This window comes from Danio rerio, chromosome 19, assembly GCF_052040795.2.
Source record: "Danio rerio strain M-AB ecotype USA chromosome 19, GRCz13ab, whole genome shotgun sequence".
Classification (NCBI taxonomy): Eukaryota; Metazoa; Chordata; class Actinopteri; order Cypriniformes; family Danionidae; genus Danio; species Danio rerio.
Window position 1 is genome coordinate 48,450,235 of NC_141039.2, and position 12,266 is coordinate 48,462,500.

General features: G+C 36.3%; 1 protein-coding gene across 1 annotated transcript in view; it reads right to left on the bottom strand.

Moving 5' to 3' along the window:
• eif3hb (eukaryotic translation initiation factor 3, subunit H, b) overlaps positions 1 to 12,266 on the bottom strand; it is a 119,048-nt gene that overhangs the window by 39,847 nt on the left and 66,935 nt on the right. Inside the window, 1 exon segment of the mRNA NM_001035264.2 lies at positions 7,105 to 7,272. Within this exon segment, the coding sequence (NP_001030341.1) occupies positions 7,105 to 7,272 (168 nt within the window).

Genomic DNA, 12,266 nt, shown 5'->3' on the forward strand with positions numbered 1-12,266 from the left:
AGCAGAGGAGCACAATGGGAAAGAGCTGAAGAGAATGTGCTGTTTGGTGCTTGACTGAGGAGAAGTCACTGTGACATTAATAGAGGTTTTTACTCTTGATTGATGCTGTCTTACAATGCGGTTGTTAAAGTGTGCAGTGTGTGTGTGTGTGTGTGTGTGTGTGGTGGTTAATCTAATTGTTTTTGTAAATGTGTGCAGGGTGGATGTTTAGAATGTTTGTGAAATTGACGGATAGACGGATAGACAGATAGATAGATAAATTGAGGATGAAATAACACTTGATACATGCACACCAAACCTATGCTTCAAGACATACAGTCTAGGCCAATCAGATTGAATATTCTAATGAGGGGGAAAGAAAGGAATCTTAAACTTGCTTTTACCTTCTTACCTATAGGCAACTTACCCCTAACCCTAACGCTTACAAACATTAACCCTAAACCCTAACACTAAATAACCCCAACCCTAAACCCTAATTACCAAGCCCCTAAACCCCAACCCCAAATAACCCTAACCCTAACCCTATTTGCTAAACCCTAAACACTAACACTAAATAACCATAAACCCCAACCCTAAATAACTCTATACACTAAACACTAAACCCTAAACCTGGGGTGTCCAAACTAAGGCCCGCGGGCCATCTGCAGCCCGCAATCAGTTTTGTGGCAGCCCGCGAGGCTTTTTATAAGTAATAATAGAATCTGGCCCGCTATACAAAATGAACGTAATTCCATAAATAACCCCCCCCCCCCCATATATATATATATATATATATATATATATATATATATATATATATATATATATATATATATATATATATATGCGTGTCTGTGTGATGTATTTAAAATTTGGCCCGGGACAAAGGTTTTTTTTTCCATCTAACCCTAGCCCTCGGCCCAAAAAGTTTGGACACCCCTGCCCTAAACCCTAACACTAAATAACCCTAAACCCTAACACTAACTAACCCTAAATCCTAAAACTAAATAACCCTTACTGCTAACACTAAATAACCTAACATTAACTAACCCTAAACCCTAAGCCTAAATAACCCTAAACCCTAACACTGAATGACATAAGACACTAAACCCTATTTGCTAAACCCTAAACACTAACACTAAATAACCCTAAACCCTAACACTAAATAACCCTAAACCCTAACACTAAATAACCTAACACTAAATAACCCTAAACCCTAACACTAAATAACCCTAGACACTAAGCGCTAAACCCTAACACTAAATAACCTAACACTAAATAACCTAACACTAAATAACCCTAAACCCCAACACTAAATAACCCTAGACACTAAGCGCTAAACCCTAACACTAAATAACCTAACACTAAATAACCCTAAACCCTAACACTAAATAACCTAACACTAAATAACCCTAAACCCTAACACTAAATAACCTAACACTAAATAACCCTAAACCCTAACACTAAATAACCTAACACTAAATAACCCTAAACCCTAACACTAAATAACCTAACACTAAATAACCCTAAACCCTAACACTAAATAACCTAACACTAAATAACCCTAAACCCTAACACTAAATAACCTAACACTAAATAACCCTAAACCCTAACACTAAATAACCTAACACTAAATAACCCTAAACCCTAACACTAAATAACATAACACTAAATAACCCTAAACCCTAACACAAAATAACCCCAACATTAAATAACCCTAAACCCTAACACAAAATAACCCCAACACTAACTATCCATAAATCCTAAAACTAACCAACACCAAACCCTAACCCTAACCCCAACCCTAAACCCTAACAGTGAATGACATTAGACACTAAACCATATTTGCTAAACCCTAAACACTAACACAAAATAACCCTAAACCCTAACCAACCCCCTAAACCCTAACACTGAATAACATTAGACACTAAACCCTATTTGTTAAACCCTAAACCCTAACCCTAAATAAATCTAAACCCTAACCCTAAATAACCCTAGACACTAAACGCTAAACCCTAAATGCTAATAGCAAATAACCCTAAACCTTAACAATAAGTAACACTAAACCCTAAAACCCTGTAACACCCTCATAAGCGGCCTTTGTAGAGTGAATTTCTGCTAAGGCTTGACATTTCTTAGCAGGATTGAACACTAGATGGTTGGATGGATAGATGGATGGATGGATGGATGGATGGATAGGCAGGCAGGCAGGCAGATAGACAGACAGGCAGACAGACAGACAGACAGACAGACAGATGAAAAACATAAGAATAACAAAAAATAACACAAAACTGTCTCAAACCCCAGAACATCCCCACTTGCACTGCATCTTTTTTTTCTGTAAATCAGCCCTGTTACACCCGAGAGGCTGAAGAGTGTCTGAAACGTCCATCATGCTCAGTTTCTGGACTCATGGGCCTCTGAATGCGCTCATTGTTCATGTGGAGTGTGTGTTTGCTGCAGGGTGGGGTTTCTGGCAGCTGCGAGGTGTCTGATATATTTTTAGTGAGGAGCGACTGCCTGCCACCACAAGGAGGAGACTGAACAAACACTCTGATACGGACCCACATCTGGGAAACTCACAGACTGAGAAGACCACGAGACCAGAGCAGGGCATGCATATTCACAGCTCCAACTAGAGATCTGTGATATGTATAGTCTGTGATAATATCTTAATAGCTGTTTTAATGATGTGTGAGCTGGCTTTGTGGAGTATAAAAAAGCAAACACACTTATTTTGAGAGTCCAAAAGCACTGATTGTTCGATGAAGTCTTGAAGGAGTCTATATTATGAAGGCTAGAAAAAATCTCAGTATTATTTGTGTTTTTAAATTCAGATGATATAGTGCAGAGACATCCCACAAGCAAGAGCAACGTTTGCCTAAATATCAGCGAATACAAATACATGGTTTATTGTGCATCTCAATGCAGCAGTGTGCCATTTGGTTCTTGAATGAATCAGTTTTTGAATTATTCGTTTGAGTCAATGATGGATGGATGGATGGATGGATGGATGGATGGATGGATGGATGGATGGATGGATGGATGGATGGATGGATGGATGGATGGATGGATGGATGGATGGATGGATGGATGGATGGATTGATGGATGGATAGATGGATGGATGGATGGATGGATGGATTCAGATTGATTGATGTATTCAGAGTGATAGATAGATTAAATCTGTTTTTGAATGATTCAATTGAGTCAATGAATCATTTGAAGTGTGTAGGATGGATGGATGGATGGATGGATGGATGGATAGATTCAGATTGATTGATAGATTCAGATTGATAGATAGATTCAATCTGTTTTGAATGATTCAAAAAGTTTATTCTGAGTCAATAAATCATTTGAATCATTTGATGTATGTGGGATAGATAGATAGATAGATAGATAGATAGATAGATAGATAGATAGATAGATAGATAGATAGATAGATAGATAGATAGATAGATAGATAGATAGATAGATAGATAGATAGATAGATAGATAGATAGATAGATAGATAGATAGATGCATGGTGTGCATGGTGGATGGATGGATAGATAGATTCATATTGATTGATAGATTTAAAATGATAGATAGATTCAATCTGTTTTTGATTGAATCAATTGAGTCAATGAATCATTTGAAGTGTGTGGGACGGACGGACGGACAATTCAGATTGATTAATAGATTGAGACTGATAGATAGATTCAATTCAAGATTTGGTTCTTGAATGAATCAGTTTATGAATGATTCGTTTGAGTCAATGATGGATGGATGGATGGATGGATGGATGGATGGATGGATGGATGGATGGATGGATGGATGGATGGATGGATGGATGGATGGATGGATGGATGGATGGATGGATGGATGGATGGATGGATGGATGGATAGATAGATAGATAGATAGATAGATAGATAGATAGATAGATAGATAGATAGATAGATAGATAGATAGATAGATAGATAGATAGATAGATAGATAGATAGATTCAGATTAATAGATTAAATCTCTTTTTGAATGATTCATTTGAGTCAATAAATCATTTGAATCATCCGATGTGTGTGGGATGAATGGAAGGGTGGATAGAAAGATTCAAATTGATTGATAGATTCAATCTGTTTTTGAATGATTCATTTGAGTCAATGAATCATTTGATTCAATTTGAGCGTTCTAATTTCAATTCAGTCTCATTTAGGGTAATTCGCACACTTAGAGTAATCCTAGAGAGTTTGCAGCATGTCTGGGTAAGAGGAGGTGTGTAACATTAGTTTTAGTGTGATTAGGGAAACAGATTTGTTGTTAACGCGGTTCCTCCATTGTCCACATCTGTGCGGCGGGATGAGCGGTGTCCGGTTCTCGATCCACACATCAGCTCAGCGATAGCAGGCTAAATAAAAAGAGAGGAGGAAACCCTGTCTAGACGAGGCTGCTGTCGGCTGCTACACACACCAGCCTCCTGTTTACACAAGGGGGGAACAGCCATACACAGCCAGAACACCATGAGCAGAGAGAAACACAGAGAAGCAGTGCTGTAGAAAAGAGTGTGTGTGTGTGTGTGTGTGTGCGCGTGTGTGTGTGTGTGTGTGTGTGTGTGTGTGTGTGTGTGTGTGTGTGTGTGTGTGTGTGTGTGTGTGTGTGTGTGTGTGGAGTGCTGAAACATATTGATTTACTGAATGTGTTGTGTTTATGTGTGCAGCTGGTATTGGTATTTGTGACATTGTGAGGACCAAATGTCAATACCAGTATTTTTGTGGTTTATATAGTAGAAACATCCTTATTTCTATGGTGAGAGACTGTAAAACATGAAAAAAAATGCGTGCGTGTGTGTGTGTGTGTGTGTGTGTGTGTGTGTGTGTGTGTGTGTGAAGTGCTGAAGCATTCTGACATACAGCATGTGATGTGTGTTTGTGTGTGCACCTGGTATGCATCACATGCATCACATGCCCCCACAAATGTCCCCACAAGTATAGCAATACCAGTAATTGTTTGAGCTTTTGTACAGTATAAACATACTTATTTCTATGGTGAGACCCTGTAAAACATGAAAACCAAATGTGTGTGTGTGTGGTTCTGAATCATTGATATACATTATGGAATGTGTGTTTGTATGTGCACCTGGTATGCATCACATTGTGAGGACCAAATTTTCTGTCCTTTGTACGGTATAAACATCATTAGTTCTATGGTGAGACCCTGTAAAACATGAAAGCCAAATGTGTGTGTTTGGGTAAGGGGTGCTGAAACATATTGCTGTACACTATGTGTTGTGTGTGTAGCTGATATTTCACATTGTGAGGACCAAATGTCCCCACAACTATAGCAATACCAGTAATTGTTTGAGCTTTTGTACAGTATAAACATACTTATTTCTATGGTGAGACCCTGTAAAACATGAAAACCAAATGTGTGGGTGTGGTTCTGAGACATTGATATACACTATCGGATGTGTGTTTGTGTGTGCACCTGGTATGCATCAAGCTGTGAGGACCAAATGTCCCCACAAGTATAGCAATACCAGTAATTGTTTGAGCTTTGTACAGTATAAACATACTTATTTCTATGGTAAGACCCTGTAATAACATATTGATACACACTATGGGAAGTGTGTTTGTGTGTGCACCTGGCATGCATCACATTGTGAAAACCAAATTTTCTCGCCTTTGTACAGTATAAACATTATTTCTACGATCAGAGCCTGTAAAACATGAAAGCCAAATGTGTGTGTTTGGGTAAGGTGTGCTGAAACATATTGCTGTACAGTATGTGTAGTGTGTGTGTAGCTAATATTTCACATTGTGAGGACCAAATGTCCCTACAAGTATAGCAATACCAGTCGTTTTCTGTCCTTTGTACAGTAAAAACCTCATTATTTCTATGATGAGATGCTGTAAATCATGGAAATCAAGTGTGTGTGTTTGGGTAAGGGGTGCTGAAATGTATTGCTGTACAGTATGTGTTGTGTGTGTGTGTAGCTGATATTTCACATTGTTAGGACCAAACGTCCCCACATGTATAGCAATACCAGTAATTTCTGACCTTGTGGGGACATTGTTGTTGATAAATCATCCAGAATGAAGTGCTTTGCAAATGTGAATGGCAGTATGTTTCATGTGAGGGTTGGGTTTAGGGGTAGAGTTGGGGGAGGGGGAGAGAATATACAGCCTGTACAGTATTAACATCACTAGGTCTATGATGTGACCCCATAATACATGAATACCCTATGTGTTTGTGTTCATGTGTATGTGTGATGGGATGCTGAAATACTGCTGCGTGTGTGTGTGTGTGTGTGTGTGTGTGTGTGTGTGTGTGTGTGTGTGTGTGTGTGTGTGTGTGTGTGTGTGTGTGTGTGTGTGTGTGTGTGACAGAAATACACATGTTTTCTTGTGTAGCTAATTTGTTTCTTAATGTGTTTTCACATTACTAGTTGTTAGCACATTGTTAGCATGTTTCTAACACGTGCCGACATATTGCTAGCATTTTATTAGCATGTTTTAACACAGTTAACAATATGTTTTAGCTTTTTGCTAACCTGTTTCTAACTTGTTTGACATGCTGCTCACATTTGAACACATTGCTAACATGGTTTAGCTTGAACACATTGCTAGCTGTGACTAAGATGTTTACTAAAATGTCAGTAGCATGTTTTAGATTTAAAAAATTACTACAGTATTGTTGAATGTTGCTTGCATGTTTCTAACCTTACAGTTTTTGTAGCATGTTTTAACATGATTAGCCAGCCTGATCTCATGAGAAAATGTAAGTATTTTACGTTTTGTCAGTTTAGTGGCTAATTCGTACGAATTCGTACAAGTTCAGTCATATGAAATTGTACGATTTTAAAAAGGAGGCGTGGCAACTAACCCCACCCCTACACCCAACCGTCATTGGGGGATGAGCAAATCATACTAAATTGTACTAATTAGAATATACGCAATTATACGAATCAACCACAAAATCAAAAAGTTACGAACTGCCATTAGATTATGTTGTATTAGCATACTGCTAACATTAGTATGCTAACGTTATTGTTGCTAACATTTCTCTGTCGTTTGAAGTTTGCAACTAATGAAAACGAAGTTGAAACGAAAAGGAAAACAATAGACAGAAGAGAGGTGTGACAGAAACGTACCGTATATTAGCACGACGGACTCCTCGATAGCGTGCTGGTAGCTGAACTGAGAGTCCAGAAGCGCTCGGCTGACAAAAGACCCGTATAACGTTGACTGGTACCAACCCACGTGAAGATGATCAATGTTGACATGCCGAAGACTTCTCATCATCTCCATCTGATACTGAACTGCAAGAGAAAAGAGAAAATAAAGGCATGATGCTGTCATTTCTCAATTGCACAATTTGCTTTATTATTGTTGTTTCCATTATTACATGGAGCTCAGAGCAACTTAAATTCAGGTCACAGTCACTGCAAACAACATGAACACACACACATACACGCACGCACACACACACACACACACACACTACAATATATTGCAGATTACAAAGAGCTGTTAAGGGTTATATGGAGTCTGGGGACCAATATTCAACCAATATGAGCTTTTTAGCTGTAAATATGAATATTTCTTGAATGAAGGTGATGATATTTTCCCTATGAATATGAAAACTGTTGTGCAAAAACAAATGTTTGAACGTTCAAATAAATTAAGAACACGATTAAACATGCACTTCTAGAAAACAGATCCAAAATAAGATACTTGGTTACTAAAGTGAATATTTTTTCAAATCAAATCTAAACATCCTAAATCTAAACATGTAAACAAAAAATAAATAAATATCAATAATGATAATAATACATTACCTAAACAACATAAAAAATACTATTAAAAATGTCAGGTATTTAGTTTAAAAGGCATTATCAAATTTTCAATACTAAAAATAATAATATTTATTATACTTATTTTTTATAATATTTATTATGATTATTAGTATTGTTGGTATTAGAAGTTTTATTATTATTATTATTATTAATAATAATAATAATAATACTTTATTGTATTATATACTTTACATTATTATTATTATTATTATTATTATTATTATTATTATTATTATTATCATCATCATCATCTTTATTATTATTATTATTATTATTATTATTATTATTATTAATATTATTATCATAATTATTAATATTAATAATACAATTATTATTTATTATTATTTTTATTATAATTATTATTATTATTATTATTATTATTATCTTTAATATTAATATTTTAGTTATTATTATTCATATTGTTATTATTAATACTATTTTTATTATAATCGTTATTATTATTATTATTATTATTATTATTATTATTATTATTATAAATAATAATGATACAAATATTATCATTATTATTATTAATACAAATATTATTATTATTATTATTATTATTATTGTTATTGTTATTTGTTTTGTTCAATAACTAATACTATTATTATAATTACCAGTTGTATTAACTTCAATATAATTATTATTAGTAGTAGTAGTAGTAGTAGTAGTAGTAGTAGTAATATTCATTCATTCTTTTTTTTCGGCTTAGTGCCTTTTTTAAACAGGGGTCGCCACAGCGGAATGAACCGCCTACTTAATCAGCATATGTTTTACGTAGCGGATGCCCTTCCAGCTGCAACCCATCTTAGAGAAACATCCACACACTCATTCACACTCATACACTACGAACAATTTAGTTTACCCAATTCACCTGTACCGCATGTCATTGGACTATTATCATTATTATGATTAATATTATTAATACTGTTATTTTTAATATTATCAGTATTATTATTATTACTATTATTATCATCGTTATAATTATTAATACTATTATTATTATTATCATTATTAAACTTGATTATAATAAATATTCAACAGAAGTAACATTAGAATTTGCAGTTGTAATTGTTTTTTTTAAATAAATAAATATAAACAATTACAGAAATTAATTTCAGAACACAACCCTATCGTTACGGATGGATTTTGTCATTTGTAAAAAAATAAAAAATAAAATTAAATTAAAAAAAAGGCTCTGTAAATATCCAGAAAAACTTGAACTATCCTTTCAAAACATGTTCACCATGTAGCACAGTAGCATCTTGCTTTCTTATTATTGAAGAGGATTTTAGGATAAAGTGAGAGTACAGTAAGTAAGATCAAGGTAATCTTATTTAAATCCACAAATGATTAAACGTCAGACTCCTCATGTTCCTCTGTGCTTCAGCAACATGTAAAAATGCATCTTTGTCTATGATGTACAATAAACCTTTCAGACAATCTTATGAGGTTTTATTTTTTTATTTATATATTTAATAAGCCATGACAAATGAAAAGTAAAAATCAAAAAGAAAAAATAGTCTACATAACTGTATATATTGTCACATGTCTACCTAATTCTTTGGTATGTCCATTGGGTATAGTATGTTCACATCAGTATGCAAGTTTACTTAGACGGACGCACAGATGGATGGATGGATGAATGGTCAGAATGATGGACGGATGGATGGACAAATAGATAGATAGATGGATGGATGGATGGATGGATGGATGGATGGATGGATGGATGGATGGATGGATGGATGGATGGATGGATGGATGGATGGATGGATGGATGAATTGATGGATGGATGGACGGATGGATGGATGGATGGATGGATGGATGAATTGATGGATTGATGCATGGAGGGTTAGAATGATGGATGGATAGACAAATAGATGGATGGATGGATGGATGGATGGATGGATGGATGGATGGATGGATGGATGGATGGATGGATGGATGGATGGATGGATGGATGGATGGATGGACGGATGAATGAATTGATGGAGTGATGGGTTGATGGATTGATGCATGAATGGTCAGAATGATAAATGGAAAGACAAATGGATGGATGGATGGATGACCGAATGGACGGACAGATGGATAGATAGTCAGAATGATGAATGAATGGTTAAAATGATGGATGAATGAATGGATGGATCGATTCATGGATTCATGGTCAGAATGATGGATGGATGGACGGACAGATGGATGGTCAGAATGACAAATGAATGGTTATAATGATGGATGGATGAATAGATGGATTGATGCAAGGATGGTCAGAATGATGGATGGATAGACAAATGGATAGATGAATAGATGGATAAATAGACAGACGGACAGATGAATGGATTGATGGATGGATGGATGGATGGATGGATGGATGGATGAATTGATGGATGGATGGATGGACGGATGGATGGATGGATGAATTGATGGAGTGATGGATTGATGGATTGATGGATTGATGCATGGAGGGTTAGAATGATGGATGGATAGACAAATAGATGGATGGATGGATGGATGGATGGATGGATGGATGGATGGATGGATGGATGGACGGATGAATGAATTGATGGAGTGATGGGTTGATGGATTGATGCATGAATGGTCAGAATGATAAATGGAAAGACAAATGGATGGATGGATGGATGGCCGAATGGACGGACAGATGGATAGATAGTCAGAATGATGAATGAATGGTTAAAATGATGGATGAATAAATGGATGGATCGATTCATGGATTCATGGTCAGAATGATGGATGGATGGACGGACAGATGGATGGTCAGAATGACAAATGAATGGTTATAATGATGGATGGATGAATAGATGGATTGATGCAAGGATGGTCAGAATGATGGATGGATAGACAAATGGATAGATGAATAGATGGATAAATAGACGGACGGACAGATGAATGGATTGATGGATGGATGGATGGTCAGAATGATGGATGGATATATGGATGGATGGATAAATGGATGGTCAGAATGATGGATGGATATATGGATGGATGGATAAATGGATGGTCAGAATGATGGATGGATATATGGATGGATGGATAAATGGATGGTCAGAATGATGGATGGATATATGGATAGATGGATGTTTAGAATAAAGAATGAATGGTTAGAATGATTGATGGAAAGAAAATTGGACAGATGGATAAATTAATGAATGGATGGATGGATGGATGGATGGATGGATGGATGGATGGATGGATGAATAAATTAATGAATGGATGGATGGATGGATGGATGGATAAATTAATGAATGGATGGATGGATGGATGGATGGATGGATGGATGGATGGATGGATGGACGGACGGAGGGATGGATGGATGGATTATTGGATGGACAGATGGATCCATGGATGGTCAGAATGATGAATGAATCGTTAGAATGATGGATGGATGGATGGATGGATGGATGGATGGATGGATGGATGGATAGACGGACGGACGGACGGACGGACGGACAGACAGACAGACAGATGGATGGTCAGAATGATAAATGAATGGTTTGAATGATGGATGGATGAATGGATGGATTGATGCATGGGTGATCAGAATGATGGATGGACAGACAAATGGATTAACAGACAGAATGATAAATAGATGGATAGACCACACTGCATTTTTTGTCCCAGAATGTTTTTTTTCTCTCTGGACAATCAAGCTTTTCAGTAAAGAGTCAACTCTGGAAACTTTGACCCAAACACAGCCAGATTTGGCCCTACAAAAAGCGATCAATGTACAAACACATTAAAGCTGGACAACAATTTCCACTCTTGTGTGCCAAACCAAGTCCTGATGTCCCGAAAGAAACCCTAAAGCCCATTGAGTTTCATTCCCAAACGCAGGAGAGAGATAGCAAGATTATTAACATGAGCCCATCAAGGGTCTTCATTTTATTAAAACAGCTGGAGAGTATCGTAAGGTACATTAAATAACAAACGATTCACTCTCATGAGAAAACATCTGGGATATGAAGACTAGCCACAGGACTGAAGGCAACAGTAACTCAAAACAAATAAATAAATTAAAGGAATCAAATAGGCGATCCTTTGGGAAGCACGACAGTGAACGGAAATGTGTTAGAAAAGTGTCGGAGAGGATGAAGAGACGGAAAAGTATTTTAGAGAGGACACAAAACGCACTTCAAAAGCAGAGAAAAATGTGTGCGTACAAAACCACAGACCAGATTCTGCAAAGTACAAATGAGTTGCATGAGAATTACACAAAAAAAGAAAACAGAGATGTAAAAAGGAGACAAAACGCACCAACCCAAAGCCCCTAAAACACTTGAAACAACAACACAAAAAACAAGATAATGAGAGTCTAGCTGATGGCATCCTGTAATTAAATGGATTTTCATTCGGGGAAAAAAAACACCACCCTAAAAAAATATCAAAACAAGGCCAAACCCACCGTATTTTGCATGGAAGATTTCTTTTTTCTTCTTCTCTT